The 16820-nt window shown below is 53.7% G+C and overlaps 8 protein-coding genes across 8 annotated transcripts; 4 read left to right on the forward strand and 4 right to left on the reverse strand.

Annotated features, from left to right (window-relative positions):
• Positions 1 to 24: 24 nt before the first annotated feature.
• Positions 25 to 807, reverse strand: N7532_000427 (uncharacterized protein; the record flags this gene model as incomplete). The annotated part of the gene is made up of 1 exon (XM_056612931.1): positions 25 to 807. One exon carries the CDS (start codon positions 805 to 807, stop codon positions 25 to 27), a length of 783 nt encoding a protein of 260 aa, XP_056480155.1.
• A 689-nt stretch (positions 808 to 1496) lies between these two features.
• N7532_000428 (glycosyltransferase) lies at positions 1497 to 3203 on the forward strand (the record flags this gene model as incomplete). Its single annotated transcript, XM_056612932.1, has 2 exons — positions 1497 to 1563; positions 1621 to 3203. 2 exons carry the CDS (start codon positions 1497 to 1499, stop codon positions 3201 to 3203), a joined length of 1650 nt encoding a protein of 549 aa, XP_056480156.1.
• A 333-nt stretch (positions 3204 to 3536) lies between these two features.
• N7532_000429 (uncharacterized protein) lies at positions 3537 to 6834 on the forward strand (the record flags this gene model as incomplete). The annotated part of the gene is made up of 9 exons (XM_056612933.1): positions 3537 to 3618; positions 3683 to 3834; positions 3897 to 4319; positions 4379 to 4641; positions 4842 to 4975; positions 5041 to 5252; positions 5348 to 5611; positions 5691 to 5895; positions 5951 to 6834. The coding sequence occupies 9 exons, from the start codon at positions 3537 to 3539 to the stop codon at positions 6832 to 6834; spliced, it is 2619 nt and encodes an 872-aa protein (XP_056480157.1).
• A 358-nt stretch (positions 6835 to 7192) lies between these two features.
• N7532_000430 (phosphatase YCH1) lies at positions 7193 to 7669 on the reverse strand (the record flags this gene model as incomplete). Its single annotated transcript, XM_056612934.1, has 2 exons — positions 7193 to 7503; positions 7561 to 7669. The coding sequence occupies 2 exons, from the start codon at positions 7667 to 7669 to the stop codon at positions 7193 to 7195; spliced, it is 420 nt and encodes a 139-aa protein (XP_056480158.1).
• A 243-nt stretch (positions 7670 to 7912) lies between these two features.
• On the forward strand, positions 7913 to 8569 carry N7532_000431 (mitochondrial 37S ribosomal protein bS21m; the record flags this gene model as incomplete). Its single annotated transcript, XM_056612935.1, has 1 exon — positions 7913 to 8569. The coding sequence occupies one exon, from the start codon at positions 7913 to 7915 to the stop codon at positions 8567 to 8569; it is 657 nt and encodes a 218-aa protein (XP_056480159.1).
• Positions 8570 to 8888: 319 nt separating this feature from the next.
• Positions 8889 to 10216, reverse strand: N7532_000432 (uncharacterized protein; the record flags this gene model as incomplete). The annotated part of the gene is made up of 2 exons (XM_056612936.1): positions 8889 to 9880; positions 10051 to 10216. 2 exons carry the CDS (start codon positions 10214 to 10216, stop codon positions 8889 to 8891), a joined length of 1158 nt encoding a protein of 385 aa, XP_056480160.1.
• A 324-nt stretch (positions 10217 to 10540) lies between these two features.
• Positions 10541 to 12270, reverse strand: N7532_000433 (glucose-6-phosphate isomerase; the record flags this gene model as incomplete). Its single annotated transcript, XM_056612937.1, has 2 exons — positions 10541 to 11702; positions 11771 to 12270. The coding sequence occupies 2 exons, from the start codon at positions 12268 to 12270 to the stop codon at positions 10541 to 10543; spliced, it is 1662 nt and encodes a 553-aa protein (XP_056480161.1).
• Positions 12271 to 13667: 1397 nt separating this feature from the next.
• Positions 13668 to 16151, forward strand: N7532_000434 (uncharacterized protein; the record flags this gene model as incomplete). Its single annotated transcript, XM_056612938.1, has 4 exons — positions 13668 to 13689; positions 13919 to 14493; positions 14554 to 15996; positions 16062 to 16151. 4 exons carry the CDS (start codon positions 13668 to 13670, stop codon positions 16149 to 16151), a joined length of 2130 nt encoding a protein of 709 aa, XP_056480162.1.
• Positions 16152 to 16820: the final 669 nt, after the last annotated feature.

Here is a 16820-nt window from a genome sequence, read left to right on the forward strand (position 1 = left end):
AATATCACACCAAGCAATAGAACCCTAAAGCTCAACAAAAATTCTCGCAATATTGATCCTCGCCGGCTCAAATGGATTAACCACACCCCCATCCTGCTCTTGCTCAACCTCCTCCGTCCGAAACTGCGCAACCACACTCGCGCGAAACGGCTCCGGCGGCTTAGACCAAACCCTCTCAACAGCCGGCGACGCACTCTCAATCTGAATAGCCCGAAATCCCAACTTCGCAGACCTCCTCATCAACTCCTCCGCCGCCGCCTTCATAAGTCCCTGTCCCGCATACTTCTGCACCGTATTCGTCGCATTCCGCATAAGCACCTGCCCTCTGGCACTCGGTTTCCACGTCTCATCTCTCGGATCCAGCGTGTTAAGCTTCTCGTAAACCGTCGCGAAGAGCGGGAGAACCTTGATCATCGGCTCGATTTGGGCTATATCCAGCGGGTCGATGGCATCGTACGCCATGGCGATTGACACGAGTGGGAAGTCCATCTGCGACGCGAGTTGTTCTTCGGTTGCGCATTTATCGGTTGTATCCCAGTATAATTTCCCGCCAGTCGGAATAGACGCCGGGTTCTTGAAGACGTATTCTGTGTCAAAGACGCCAAGCGAGTGACCCGAGTTGATTTGGTGGGTTATTAAGTATTTCGCCGTTTCGAAGGCGGCGTAGAGGCGTTCTGTTTTGTTGTTTGGGTATACGGTTGACCAGAGGGGTGAGTGGAAGCAGTTTGTATGGACGCAGATTGCGCGGGCCCATTCTTCGTGTTCTTCGCCCAAAGGGCGGATTTCGTAGCGGGGTGGAAGGGACATCTTGGTTTGACTTTTGAAGTGTGAGAGAATGAAGGTTGTGGGTGGGAGAGGTGAAGTATTTACGTGGGTTCCAGGGGATGCGACGGCGTTAATTTGGGGCCGATTGTGATTGTCTCGCCCCGCATCAGGCCATCCATCCCACTTTGGCGCTGAGACGCGGTTGAAAGGGCTGAGACCTATTGGTGTTTTTGTGGCTTGTTCGATTTCTCTGATTTGTTGTTCTGAGGGATTGTGGCTCGGATATTTAATGCAGTTGCTAGATTTGACCCTACTATACACTGTCCCGATGGGAGTAGAGCTCGGCTCGGAGATGAGATTTTGAATCATAGCTTGACTCATAGCTTGACTCATAGATTGACTCATAGCTTGACTAATATAGTACAGCCTCGCTGCTTACTTCCAGTATTCGGGAAGGATTAAACACTGGATGATTTTCCGTGCCCCGCGGAATTGAGGGCTTGGTTTTCGCTCAAATCCGTAGTTGGGGGCCGAATGATGATAGGGTACTTGCTCAAATGGCAGATCAGCCTGATCTGACAATTTAGAGCTGATTCCCGCCGCTTGTCTCTACTCTTCTTCTCCTAGGCAACGTTCTCGCTTTACTAGCTGCACAAGCTTCGAAACCCCAAGCAGACGCCAACATCTTACCTCACTTCTCAATCTGACTGTCATCATCAGATCGATTGACCATGTCGCATGTCCATCCACCCCGAAAGATCCTACTCGTAGCAACAACTGGTGGCTTCACACACGCCGGTAAGATCTGACAACACTTCTCAAAAGCAAGTGAATACCCGCTGATATGGATACAAGCCCCAGTTCTAGAGCTAGGTCGAGTCCTCGCTGACCGCGGGCACTACATCGAGTTCGCAACACTGGACAGCCAAGAATCATGGATCCAACCGGACTACGGATTTATCGCCAAAGTCCACCTCCTCGGCCCCGGCCCAACGGCCGAGCAGCTGGATGCCCACTATCGGCGAATGCAGGCTTGGGATGTCCGGAAGGGCATCGAGCCGACCTTGGTGTCTAAGGCGATGTTCGACACCTTCTGGCCGCAGACATATCGGGGGCTCAACAGGATCATGAATGATCCAGTTACTCGCCCGGATATGATCATTGCGGACTTTTTTGCTGAGGCTGCGAATGATATTCTTGTTGAGTATCGCTTGCCTATTGCGATTGTGTGTCCTAATTGGCCGCCGCTACAGTTGCCTTGTTCCTATATTCCCGGTCAACCTGGTTTTCAGCTTCCGGGTACTTTGACCTCGGAAAATGCTTCGATGTGGCTGCGTTTGAAAAATGAGTTGGTCATTCTGTTTGGTTTGCCAGCTATTATGCGGTTGTTCAAGCAGACTAGGGCTATGCGCAGGGAACATGGTGTCTTTTATCCCCTGCACAAGCCCAAGAAGCCGGACTATCTGCTGTTTGTCAATTCTTTCGTGGGGCTAGAGATTCCACGGGATCTTCCTCCCAGTTGCGCCCCTGTTGGTCCGCTTTTGTGTCCTACATGGGCTCCCCTGGACACAGAATGCGATGCCTTCTTAAACAGCCATGATTCCGTGCTATACATCGCCCTCGGTACACACATCATCCTGCCGCATGAAGACGTGATCCGTATCATGAACGGAGCTATCCATCTAATGGAAGAAGGCCTAATAGACGGTGTAATATGGGCAATTCCCAAAACCGGGCGTGCTGACATCGACGGCAGCGAAACAGTCCAAATGAAAATCAATTCAAAGGAAGACGAGATGTCACTTAACAACCTACTAGCAAACAAACACCGTAATTGGCTCTTCCATTTCTTCGCTCCACAGCGCGCCATCCTCGCCCACGACTCCACAAAACTCTACTTCACGCACGGCGGCGGCTCAAGCGCAAACGAGGCATTGTACCACGGGAAACCAATGCTTTCAATGGGTATATTCTTCGACCAAACGGCAAACACAACCAGACTGGTAGCTGGTGGTGTTGCGGAGTCTCTTGACAAGTTCCATTTTACGTCTGATGAGATATATACGAAGGCTAGGAAGATTCTCGAGTCTGGCGAAAACTGGTCTTATGCCCGTAATGTGCTACGGCTGCAGCGTATTGCTCACGTCGCGGCTCGCCGCAAGTTTTACGCGGCTGATCTTGTGGAAGAGGTTATTTATGACCATGAGTTGAGATTTGATAAAGATGGCAGAGAGCTGCGGCCGATGCATTTGCAGACTGCTGATTCGAGGATGGCTGTGTGGAAGGTCAATAATTGGGATCTTTATGCTGTGAGTGCGGTTGGGTTGGTGGCTGTTTTGGGGTCGATGGGGGTTGCTGGTAGGTATCTTTGGTCGAGTCGAGAGCCTTTGAGATCTTTTCTCATCCATGGCTGGTCAGCCCTCGACATTGCTGCTTGATGCTTTTCTGAATGCGCCAAAATAGTATCTCCATGGGTGTAATTCCTCAACATACAAGAAAAAACAGAGAACATCTCTTTTTCTCTGGTGTCCGAAATAAGAGCCAAATAAGCGTACCACAGCTATAAGTTACCGCAAGGCATACTTTCAGACTCTACTTGGGGTTGGCGTATTACATTGCGGTGGTTGATGGGATAGTGTCGATCGCGGCTCCACTCGAAGCTGCGCCGAGAGCTTCTTTCTCCGCCCAAATGACGGCAATTCTTTCTCTCCGCCCTGACGTCGCCTTCTCCCTCGTCCTCTCCAACCCATCAGTTGACCATATCACCCGCGATGGCGAAGAAACATGGCCAGCAGGCCTCGCAGGCCTCGCATGCGCCCAAGACCCCCTCCTTCGACGATTTCATCCAGGCTGGTAAGCACCTCCGCCCTCCCGGTCCCGGCCACGACTTCAAAACCTGCTTACTGACACATTCCAGATCGCGAGAAGAGACAGAATGAACTGCTGGCCAACCAACTCCTCGGAAAGAACAGAATCAACAAGGGTCGCAGGGCAAGTGCGCCGGGCTCTGGCTCAGGCGTTGGCAAGGCGAAGCCGGGTAGCCTGGCCAGTCGCATCGGACCTCCCCAGGTACAACCGCTCTACCCTCCCTCGATCGCGCAGGCAACACACTAATCAATTGTCTACACCAGCTCAAGCGATCCGCCTCGACCTCGCTCCAGAAAAACCAGCCCCATCCTCAACCGAAGAACAAGCCCCAAACCAGACAAGCCCCCGCGACAGTCGCGTCGGCACGGCTACGCGAGAAGCCCGCTCGAAAGCAGAACCCGAAGAATAAGAAAGAACACCCTCACAAGGAACGCTACGCGTCGCTCGTGGAAAATGTCGCGAGCACAGGTTTCTCGATCAAGGGTGCGTCGGGGCCGTTCGTGGTGGTGGGAAGCAACTTTGCGCCAGGCACGACCGCCGCTGATATCCAGGCTGCATTGGGGCAGATCACTGGCCCAATTCTTAGCTGTCGTGTCATCGGTCATCACCCGGCTGTTACTGCAGAGATTGCCTATGCGGAGAAGGGAGCTGCGGAGAATGCAGTTGCGAACTTTCACAATCAATGGGTAAGGAGGCTGGACGCTGTCACGCCAATTTTAACGGAGTGCTAATTCTACAGTTTTAGGCCGACGGACGATTGCTCGAATTCAGGCTGAATCAAGTTGGCGATGCCACCCACATCAACACCCAAAACACTTTTAACAACCTTCGAGAGCAAAACGAACTCGAACGACGCAACCGTCGAGATGCACAATTCCAAGACGGCAGATACGGGTTCGGTGAAAATGGACAACCTCTTCAGAACCCTCAGCTGACGTCTCAACTCTACAGCGACGAGATGATGGTAGATCCTCCGGCGCGGGGAACCCAGAACCGGCGACGACGGAAGTGAGGGACCAACAAGGTAATCATTCGTGCGTACTTGGCTCAAGGGACTAGATATGCAATTTACGCGAGGAACAGATTGGTCTCGCGACGGCACCAAGACATCAACCAAGGTGTCTCGTGCGCGCTTGAGCCCTGACCTACAAGCAATGTACAATTTTCCCATTCGCTGCCTTGACTTTATGAAATGTATGATTAGCCAGTATCGACTCGAATCCATTTCCCAGGGAAATCAACTCTCCCAGGAATATTCCGTACTGTACAATTGAATGGCCAAATATCTTTGGGAAGATTGTTGCCATTCCAGCTGATAGAGATAAGATCACGTGGGACGGAGGTAGGTAATTTGCGGAGGTCGACAGATTTAAAGATTGAAACAAATCAGACCAACTTGCGGTGCAGCGGCTGATGCCAATTGCAACCTCCCAGACTTGAATCCGCAAGGACTAGCCGACCTCAACAGCCGAAAGGCACCAACCAAGCTCCACCGGGCCCGCGAAAATGAATCCCGCGGCGAGGCGCATCGCGTCGCAAGTTCTACGGCGAACACGCAACACACCACTCACAACCTCACGGCGATGGAACTCGACATCGACATTCGAAACAAGACAATGGTCGACACCGCTAGCACGCATACTAGCTAGCGCAATGAAGGTTCGACTCTCCTCGTTGAAATGCGCCTACTCCGAGACTGACGCCGCAAATTCAGGTTACAGGACCGATTCCCATTGCAGCATTCATGCGCCAGGTTCTGACCTCCCCAGAAGGCGGATACTATACCACTAAGGAGGGCGGGAATGTCTTCGGCAAACATGGTGACTTTGTCACGTCGCCTGAGATCTCTCAGGTTTTTGGCGAGCTGATTGGTATTTGGACGATTGCGGAGTGGATGGCGCAGGGAAGGACGAGGAGTGGAGTTCAGCTTATGGAGGTTGGGCCTGGGAAGGGCACGCTTATGGATGATATGTTGCGCGTGAGTTAATGGTGCTGCGATTGCAATTGACTCGAAGTCACCGGGAAGTACTAGCAGTGAACTGACTCGGAGGGAACAGACATTCCGGAACTTCAAGAGCTTCTCGTCAAGTGTGGAAGCAATTTATCTCGTTGAGGCTAGTCCCACTTTGAGACAGATTCAAAAACATACTCTTTGCGGGGAAGAGGCGGCTATGGAAGAGACCGATATTGGCCACCGCAGTATCTGCAAATACTTTGACGTGCCAGTTATCTGGGTCGAGGATATTCGTCTGCTTCCGCATGGTAAGTGACCAAGTGCCCACATCCAGCTTGTGCTAGTGGCTAACAATAAATATAGAGGAGGGAAAGACCCCATTCATCTTCGCCCACGAATTCTTCGACGCACTCCCCATCCACGCCTTCGAATCAGTGCCCCCATCCCCAGAGAACGAACCCCAAACCAAGGAAATCATGACACCCACCGGACCTCAAAAGCTCCACGAACCACTCAAGGTCGCCAACACCCCACAATGGCGCGAGCTGCTAGTTACCCTAAACCCTAAAGCAGTCGAGGAGAACATCGAAGGCGAGCCCGAGTTCAAATTAACCAAAGCCAAAGCCTCAACGCCCAACTCCCTCGTCATCCCCGAAGCCTCAGAGCGCTACCGCGCCCTCAAGTCGCAGCCCGGCTCCACCATCGAAGTCAGCCCAGAAAGCCGCATCTACGCCGCGGACTTCGCCCGGCGCATCGGCGGCGACGGTGCCCCCCCGCGATCCGCCAAGGCTCCTGCCCCCGAATCCGTCAAGAAGACACCCTCGGGGGCGGCTCTGATCATGGACTACGGAACTATGTCGACGATCCCTATCAACTCGCTGCGGGGAATCCAGAACCACAAGAATGTCCCTCCTCTTTCGTCGCCTGGTCAGGTCGATGTCAGTGCGGACGTCGACTTTACCTCTCTGGCCGAGGCTGCGCTAGAGGGGAGTGAGGGCGTTGAGGTTCATGGCCCTGTTGAACAGGGTGATTTCCTTACGGCTCTGGGGATCGAGGAGCGGATGCAGCAGCTTCTGAGGAAGGTTAAGGATGAGGGGCACCGGAAGACTCTGGAGACTGGTTGGAAGCGATTGATTGAGAAGAGTGGTGGATCTATGGGTCAGATTTATAAGGTTATGACTATTATTCCTGAGAATGATGGGCAGAGACGGCCTGTTGGGTTTGGAGGTGGGATTGGGATGCCCTAAGTGTCTTGATTAGTTTGTTAGATATATTGTACAATAGGATGCATAGGCAGGAGGACTAAATATATAGTTTAGCTCTTCATGCCAACACTGAGTGTATTCATTAAAAATTGTAAAGTACACTAATCAGTTCACGTGTCACCTACATGTTGCCTTGCATTATTTTTTAACTACAGCAAAGCACCTAAGCACCTGTGAGTCATTTTCAATGCGCTCCAGGAATAAAGTGAATGTGTCCTACACATAAATTCCCAAACCATATAATCACATGATCATGATGTCTATTGCGGTGGATATCTGTAAAATGTCTGAAAGTTCATGTCTCATCAAATGGCATCTAAAGCATGGCGCAAAGCAACGATCACTCATACTGCCAGATATCCTCGGCATACGCCTCGGTCAAATTCTCATCTTTGCCATACTTCTCCTGCCACTCCGTAAACCCGCCAGTAAGAACATAAACCTCTTGCTTCTCAAATTCCTCAGCACTAAGAGTGCGCTCACGCTCACGGGCATAGCGAAGCGCCGCAGAAGGACCTCGCTGCTGGCTCAGAGCACAGTGGAAGACCACTTTCTCCTTATCTTGGAGGGTGCGCAGGAGCTCTGGTAGGCGGACGTCGAGAGAGGAGCTGGGGACCCAGGTTGATGATTTGATGTGGCCGCCAACGTGGTCTGGTATGTTTAGTTAAAAAGTGAGGAGTATGCGCTTGCAACTTTTAAAGGACGTACCTGAATCGCGGACGTCGACGACTACTACTTTATTGGTTCCGGCAGTGAGGAGAGCAGCGAGAGTATCGCGCGTCATGCGTGGGAGGGTCGCAATCGAGATGGACGACATGATTTGTCTGATGCTTTTGCGAACTTGCCGATATCTCTCTTCTATGTAAAAAGTGAGTTTGCGGTCAGAAGTTGAGAATATGCCAGCCTTCAAGCTGCGGAGGCGCACGTGATCGATAATTTCATTTGATTTTCCCGCTCCGCTCGCGATCCACGCCAACATCCATCACATCCATCTCCGAGGCAGAGCCAGTCGAACACACTCAATTGGACGTGTCCAGACAGCTCCGACGCATCCCTCAAAATGGACGCTCGCATTCTATTTCGCGGGCTCCGCGCCCGACGAACGACCTCGTTGCTTCACCAGCAACCCCGATTCCACCAGTCCTTCCTCACCAGTACCCTCCGATACAACTCCACAAATTCCACACCAAGCCAACCGCCCACAAAATCCGAAGAATCAAAACCATCCTCGCCCGCCTCTCCCAAGTCAGACCAATCCACCGTTGCCTCCGACTTCGACGAAATCCTCACCAAGCTCGACCTGGGCAACCGCACCTCCACCTCCAACGACTCCCTCACCCGCGGACGCCGCGGCGTCTCAGACTCCGTCTCGGACTCAGTCGTCTCGATGGGCGGTAAGCAGGCGTGGCGGGCGAACCAGGATCGCACGGCGCAGCAGCTGGCCTCGCGCAAGATGGACCTGAAGCTGGGCCCGACTCTGGGCCGACAGATTCACGTTGAGCCGGAGCGTGGCGTCGATCTTGCGGCTGCTATTCGCAATTTGCAGATTACCTGCGCGACGAACAAGATTAAGGCGCAGGCGTTTGAGCAGCGGTTTTATAAGAGGAAGGGTGCGGTGCGGAAGGAGCAGAAGCGTTTGCGGTGGAGGAAGCTTTTCAAGTTTTCGTTTCAGGAGACTGTTAAGAAGATTCAGCGGATGCAGACTCAGGGGTGGTGAGCTCGCTGCTGTGTGGTGTATATATACTCTGACCGGTGACGGGGTTTTTCTTTGGTCTTCCCATGAGATTTGAGGGGACCTTTTGATATCTGTATAACTATTTGATCTGCAAAGTTTTTTATTTCCTGTTCACTTGCATTAGACATTGCAATGGGATGCATTTGATTGAATGATATAACATAAGATCTTTTCTTAAATTTCGAACGGTGTATCAAAAACCACCTTCTAGACAGTGGTTTCAGATGCACATTATATGAAACATATGAATTATCACCCCAGGGTATATGCTGAATATGTGTGTAAACTCCACGGGTTCCATTTAATCCTTCTTCCCACCAACAAAACCCCCATACCCACCACCGGCTCCAGCGCCATTGACAGCAGTAGCAGTGTAACCACCATACCCATTCATACGACCACCATTACCAAACGTCACACTAGCACCCTTACCGCGGGCAGGAGAAACACCGAGAATGCCATCACCTTTCCAGGACGAACGGCCTCGAATGCGATCCCTATTTCGCTCCCAGTAAAGCGCACCCAGCGCGCCCACTGAAGCAGCCATAAGAAACAAGAACATGCGAGAGAAGAACGAGCTAGACCCAGAGCTCTGCACAACAATCTTACCACCAGGCCCCAGGAACGAGTACGAGGCAGGCCGATCCGGCCATCCAATGCCCGCCCCGCCCTCAACCCACGCAACATGGAAAGAAAAGGTCAGCGGCTCGCCGCGAATCACCTTTGTGCCGTGGCCGGGGGTCCAGGGCTCGCGCGCAGCCTGCGCAAGTGCCACGGCCTTATCGTCGTCGTCTAGCTTGACGTTCTTCACCGCGGCTTCGAATTCGGGCGTCGAGTATGCTGTTCCCGCTACCGCGTACCCTGGTTGTCCGGTCTGTGAATTCTGGGTGCTTTGTTGCGCTGCGGCGTCGGAGGCCATGTTGTGCATGAGCATGTTCATGTCTGTCCAAATGTGCAGGTGGCTTTTCTGGAGTGTTCCCTGCAGCGCGATGGTGACGGGTGTGAAGGGGGGTCCATTCTCGTTCAATGCGGCGAGCGAGTCGAATTCCTTGGACACGGACTCGTCGTTGGATTCCGGTGAAAAGGTATTTGATTTTGTGAGGGGCGCAGTTGGTATGCGACAGGTCATGGGCACGTCGGAGTGGACGTAGAATTCAAGGAGGTGGTAGAGGTTGTCTGGCAGTTCGGGGACGGTACAGGTGATTGTTTCGGAGACGCCGTAGTGGAGGGAGAGAGGGCGGGCTGTCTCGTTGCATGTTACGAAAGGAACATATTGGAGTTTGCCTAGGTCGTCTGTGATCTGTTGTGGTGTCAATTGTCATGCTGGTGGTTTTATCTTTTCAGGAGGTTGCGGCGCATACATGTTCTCCTTCCCTGAACACCGTGATATTTGGTGATTAGCAATTGCTTTTTTTTTGAGCCTCCAGCCCAATCGCGTGACACTTACATTGTCCGGTTCAGACAGGATACTGGGATCTCATCGCCCAGTCTGTATCCCTCCCCACTGTTGGCATTGGTACTCCCCGCTGCTGCTCCGACTGGCCACAGCGCACCTGTCAGGGCAAGCAGCGCGGTTATACCGGGAATTCGGGTCATTGAGGACGCAGAGGACATGCTGGCGAGGTTCATGGCGTGTGTGTGCCGCCCCGCGTTGGCGTGGTGGGTTGAAGAGTCGGCGCGGAATCACAGAGTGTTTTTGCCTGCGGAGATCGGCCAATCTGTCCATCTCGCCGAGTCCCACTGGGTCTCGCCCTTGGCTAACCATGGTAGCCCAGGCATGCACTCGACCCCGGATTTCACTACTACAATGAGTTGAAATGTTGGAATGGCTACTAAAAAGAGAACTGCAGTAAATCACACATTCAATTGATTTTTCACATAGGCATGAACCCAAAAATTATCGTTCGTTGCTCGTCAAAGCCGCATCAGTGATGATCGACTGGGAAAGGAAATCTACGCCAAGTTGGCCTTGGCCTTGAAGGCGAGCAGCAGACCGCTGGTCGAGGCGTCATGACCACCACCCTCGCCATCAGTCTCCAGCTCCTTCTGGATTTTCTTGGCCAGGACCTTGCCCAGCTCAACACCCCACTGGTCGAAGGAGTTGATGTTCCAGACGGCACCCTCGGTGAAGGTGACGTGCTCGTAGTAGGTGATCAGAGCACCCAGGGTGGCGGGGGTGATCTTCTGGGCCAGAATTGAGGTGGTGGGACGGTTGCCCAGGAAGGTCTTGTGCGAGACAAGCTCGGCCGGAGCGCCCTCGGCCTTGACCTGCTCGGGGGTCTTGCCAACCATCAGAGCCTCGGACTGGGCCAGGAAGTTAGAGGCCAGCATGCGCTGGTGCTTGCCGCCCTCAACGGGGTTGTGGGACTCGGCGGCCATGAGGAAATCGGCCGGGATGAGCTTGGTACCCTGGTGCAGCAGCTGGAAGAAGCTGTGCTGGGCATTGGTGGCCGGTTCACCGAACAGGATGGGTCCGGTGGTGTACTTGACGTACTCGCCGGAGCGGGTGATCGCCTTCCCGTTGCTCTCCATGGAAAGCTGCTGCAGGTAGGCCGGGAAGCGGTGCAGGTACTGGTCGAAGGGAGCAACCAGGTGAGTCTGGGCGCCGAAGAAGTCGCTGTACCAGACGCTCAGCAGACCACCGATGGCGGGGATGTTCTGCTCGAGAGGTGTCTCGCGGAAGTGCTTGTCCATGGCGTGGGCACCGGCCAGGAACTGGTGAAAGTTGTCATAGCCGATGTACAGAGCAACGGAGAGACCGATGGCACTCCAGACGGAGTAACGACCACCAACCCACGACTCGAAGCCGAACATGTTCCTCTTGTCAATGCCGAACTTGGTAACCTCGGCCTCGTTAGTGGAGAGGGCCACGAAGTGCTTGGCAATGTGCGACTCATCCTGAGCAGTCTCGAGGAACCAGCTCTTCGCAGTGTTGGCGTTGGTGGTAGTCTCCGCGGTGGTGAAGGTCTTGGATGCGATCAGGAACAGGGTGGTCTCGGGGTCTGAGCTCTTGAGAGCCTCGGCGATGTGGGTGCCGTCAATGTTGGAGACGAAGTGAAGCTTCATGTCGGGGTGGCCGTAGGGCTTCAGAGCCTCGGTAACCATGACAGGACCACTGTAAGAAGGTGAGAGTTAGTTCGTGACACTTTTCCATCTCTCATTTTCAGCTCTTCAAGAACTTACAGATCCGAACCACCGATACCAATGTTGATGATGGTGTTGATCTTCTTGCCAGAGTAACCCTTCCACTCACCACTGCGCACCTGCTCAGAGAATTCCTTCATGTGCTCCAGGACGGAGTTGACATCCTCGACGACACTCTGGCCATCGACCTCCATGGGCTCGTTGGAGACATTGCGCAGGGCGGCGTGGTAGACGGCGCGGTCCTCAGTGAAGTTGATATGCTCACCACGGAACATGGAATCACGCAGCTCCTCAACACCGGCCTCCTTGGCCAGCTTCACCAGCAGAGACAGAGTCTCCTCGGTGAGGAAATTCTTGGAGAAATCGAAGAGGATCTCCGAGTTATCCACGGGGTTGGCGAAGGTCCGGCTGAACTTCTGGAAGCGCTGAGGGTCCTTCTCAAAGTACTCCTTCAGCACAATGTTGCGGCCCAGGGTAGTGTGGTGCTCCTGGAGGGCCTTCCAGGCGCTGAGATCGGAGGCCTGCGAGAATCCAGGCATGATGACGGTATACAGAGAGGGCTGTCGAGGGTTAGTGCGGGGCAGGGACAGAGAGCAGAGATGCGACGCGGATCGACTCGGCACAGGAATAGGCAAACTCACTGTGTAGGACAGGGGTATCACGAAGAGAAGTGAAGGAAAAGGAAGGGAAAACCTTGGAAGAAAAGGAAGAAAAGAATGGCGTCAAGTCCGGTGTGTTGCGGTCCGGTGGAGGGGCCGTGGGGCAAGCATCATCATTGCCGCATTCGGGCCTGGCCTGGAGCGGGTTTGTTTTCAAACGTGCGAGACGAGGCCGCGCCCGTGTTCAATTGCCGACGGCCAGGCTTGGAATGTGCCTGATTTCTAATCCCATGAGGCCTTTGATTCGCGACCATCTTTCAGACGGAGGATCAGGCTGGTTTCCTCACCGGGCACCCTCGTTTCTGCTAGTACGGCATCCTACCGGAAGGAAGTATTGGCATCACCGAGCCACCACCGCTGCCCACAGCTCAGAACACAAATACCTGACAGTGCTTAAGGGTTCAAAATGTACTAAAAAAATAATAGTAATAAAATTATTATATCACCATGAATAATCTCGGGCACAGTGACCAAGGCCAACCGCTCACAGTATGGGAACATGCGGCAACCACGCCTACAGAGCACAGTGAATCTCGCCCGGGCTCTTTACAAAACATGAGCCGACGCAAACACACTGCAGAAATGCCGATCTCTCAGTAGTAGTGCAGAGTTAGAAAATTCCTCCAGATCAGCTGTTCAGATGACGGGCCTTATCTCTTCGAATCAGGCACAGAGTCGGCGCAGAGTCCCCCACTGTCCGGACATATCTACTCCGATCGGGTCTCGACTCGGGTCCGGAAATATTCTCAGAAAATCGATGGAGCCCACCTGCAGCTGCCACCAAGGCTACTCAGCAGATCACAATCGAGACAGAAAATAATTTATCTCGAGCATTTGAAATGGAGGTCGCCATGTGTGTTGATAGCTTCCTGGGGCAGATGCCAGGGTACACAATCCTGAGTACCCTAATGTGTGTAGACGGTGCATACCTGCAGGTAGAGGAAGACGACTGAGTTAATAAGACTAGCTTAGCTCCCTTCCTTAGTGAGAGCTGGAAGTTGGTGCCTCAGGAATCACTGCCAGAGGGAGGCACTTAGGTAAGCAGACAGCTGCGAGGCTCGACTGCCAAGAGTCATGCACGGTCCACCTTCAAAACGGCACCTTCCATTTTGGCCGCCGATGCAGCAGGCGAGCAGGCGCAAACCAATTCATAATACCGCGACGCAACACGTCTACCGCCCACCAAACTTCGCTTCCCCATCTACCCGCAACCCTGTTTTTCACCAACACCCATCGACAAAAACTCCGACCCTTGCGCTGCTGAAAGCGCTGCAATCATGTATCCGCCGTACAGACCGCGTGAGTACTCTTCTGGACCCAACAGCCGCAACGTCGCGCACTCCCCACCCCTCGTACGATCGCCAAACTGACATTGTTAATCTTCATCATAGCTCCGGGCACGTACAGCAATTCTCCGGATCCATCTTCATTTGGCGCGCCCCCGGGCGTATGTAAGTTTCTTGAGAGAAATCCCATGCGTGATGGCTTGAATAACTTCGTCGCTAACCGGCTATAGCTCCCCCTCCAGGTATGGGCGCTCCGGGTGTTACTGGGCCCCCAGGCATGCAACAAATGCCGGGTGCGCCCCCCGCCTTCCCTGGCTTTCCCCCGGCCAACCTCCCTACCGATATCAACTTCTCTGCCCCGGTGATCCGACTGGGCACCTCAGGCCCTTCGCACACAACCCCTACTGGCGCAGACACTCCCCGCGACCGTGATCCCAGACGGCGCCAGGGTCTCGGCTACTCGAGCCAGGACAAAGACCGCCACCACCGCCACGGTTATGGCCATGGCCGCGATGCTCTCCAACTGCCCACCAAGGATCAGAGCGTGCGCACTCTTGTGATTTCCGGTATCACGGAAGGTGTAGGCGGCCACGACGGCATGGAGCGAATGCTCCAATCTGCGGGTACTCTACGTCGCTGGATTCCTGGAACCAAGGGCGATGGCACGTCTGCCGATTTCTGTTTCGCTGAATTCGAACCGGATAGCCTGGAGGTCGCAGTTGAGGTTCTTAAGGACATTGAAGTGCCAATGAAGCGCCAGCCGGGCAACAGCGATGGTCACCAGGAGGAGAAAGAAGTTGAAAAGCGCAAACTTTCCGTGTGTATTCCGTTCTGTCGTGTCAGTCGGTTCCTACTGCTAACGCTGCTTTTGAAATAGGTATCTGTTCATGACGGTACTCTGAGCTTCTTGGAAAATTATGTCTCCACCCGACAGGAGCACGACCCGGCAGAGCTCCAGGCTCGCTTTGATGCTGCGCGTAATACCCTCAACAGCGTGCTCTCCGACCTGTTCCAGCCGGCTAAACCCACTCGAAACGAGGAGGACATGGCTATCGATGCCGACGGAGACAGTAAGATGGCGGTGGGCGAAGTCATCACACTCACCAACAATGAAGACGACTTGAGTGATCTTCCTGACGAAGTGCGTGAAGGCGTCTCCGAGGAAATCTCGGGGTTCCGCGAGCGCAGCCTCCTCCGCGATGTTCGACGTCAAGAGCGTGAGGATGAGATTGAGGCCCGTCAGCGCGCTCAGCACGGCCGTGTGAGTGCTGCTTCTCCTCCAGCCTCGGCCCCGAGCGGCCCTGCGGGTGGCTCGAACGGAGTTCCCCTTGGATCGCGCTCCCGCGCTGTTCCAAACGCCCCTGCCGGCCCCAAGGGTTTCGGCGTTCAGATTCCCAAGGAGTACCAGAAGGGTGTGTCTTTTTTCAACTCTGTCAGACCTGCTTACCTTCTCAGAGACGACGATGAGTCCGAGGCGAGTGATGGAGAGCTTGAGCGCCGCCGTCAAGCCAAGCGCAGGCCGAACCTGGACAAAAAGGCCAACGACCTGGAACGCCGCGTGATCCAGCGTGAGATGTCCCGAGCAGCAGGCCCGGCACGCGAGCGAGGCCCTGACGAAGAGGATGACAAGAGACTCCAAGCTGTCCGTGAGGCGGATTTGAAGCATTCTCAGGAGTTCAAAAGCGCGATCGAATCGCGTCGCAACACCTGTCTATTCTACACTAACACGGATAAATGGCGCCGGCAGGTCATGGCAGGGCGCACAGAGGAGCGTGCACAAGACAAAATCAATGCTGCTAAATACAAGGCGCTGCTGGAGAAAGAAGCTCGCGCGAAGGCGGGAGAGTCCGGCCAGGCCCAGAACCAGGAGGTTCGCAACTCTGCATCCCGTGAGGAACCTCGCTTCAAGCTTTCACTTGGGGCCGCCGCCGAGAAGGCACGCACGAACCGTCGTCGTACAGCTGCCGAGGTGGAAGGCTTGTTGGGAGACGAGGAGGAACCGGCTGATACCACTCGCCGTCCTCTAATCCCCATCAATTTCGACTCTGCTGCCGAAGGCGCCGACCTGTCCCAGGAGGAACAGAACCAAGTCATGAAGCAGCTGGCTGCTGATATCCCGCAGGATAAGGACGGCCTTTGGAATTATGACGTCCCATGGGAGTTCGTGGACAGCGCCATCATGACCGAGCGCATCATGCCAATGATCGAGGAGAGAATCGCTGAATGTGTGGGGGTTCCGGATTCGATGCTGGTTGATCTGGTTGTGACGCACTTGCGCGAGCGTAATTCTCCACGGAAGCTTGTGGATGAGATCAGAGATGTAAGTTTACGACCAATATCTTGGTTATTCCAGCGCCGATGTGATTGCTCACCCATCTTTTTCAGGCCATGGACGATGCCGAGGACGTGGTTCGCAAGATTTGGCGCCGTGTTATCTTCTACGCGGAATGCGAGAAGCGTGGGCTGTCTCTGTAGACGCCTTGCTACGCTATCTTTCACGGTGTGAGGGGACAGGCTGTAGGCATGGGACATCGAGAATTTAGCTACTAGTACGGTACTACGCGCATCAATGGTTATGTAAGACCTAGGTAGCCAATTACAGTCCTCAAATCCGCCCCATCCCTTATCTAAGCCATTCCTATCGGGTACAGGATGATCTGTTTTCATCTTCTACCAAAAAAAAAAAAAAAAATTGGAACCAGATTGTAGAGATTTGAATAACAGGGGTTTCATCACAGCGAAAACTATAACGCCAAGTCCACATCTACTCCCAGCTCCAGTTTCGCCTCATTCATCACGTTCATCTTCGCCACTATCCTCTCCCTCAAGAGTACATCTAAGAAATGCCGTCGACAGACCCGAGTGGTCTTTCTATCATATGCACCTTCTGTCTCTCATTTTCGGTCACTTAGCGACGCAACCTCTCAAACCCCATTTAACCTAAATCCGTTCGCAAACTCAAGCTCTCTTTTGGGTCGCTGGCAACGCCACGATCAGCCTCTTCCATTACCACACTGACCACCACTTCCTGTATTACCCTCATTTGTATCCCCAACCATGACGTCAGGATCTGGCTCACAGGAGACGCCGATGTCTAGAGAAGACATCACCCGCGCTATCTAGGAAACACCGCATTGACTAGGT

The sequence above is a fragment of the Penicillium argentinense genome (assembly GCF_028826775.1).
Source record: "Penicillium argentinense strain IBT 30761 chromosome Unknown utg000001l_segment0_segment0, whole genome shotgun sequence".
NCBI lineage: Eukaryota > Fungi > Ascomycota > Eurotiomycetes > Eurotiales > Aspergillaceae > Penicillium > Penicillium argentinense.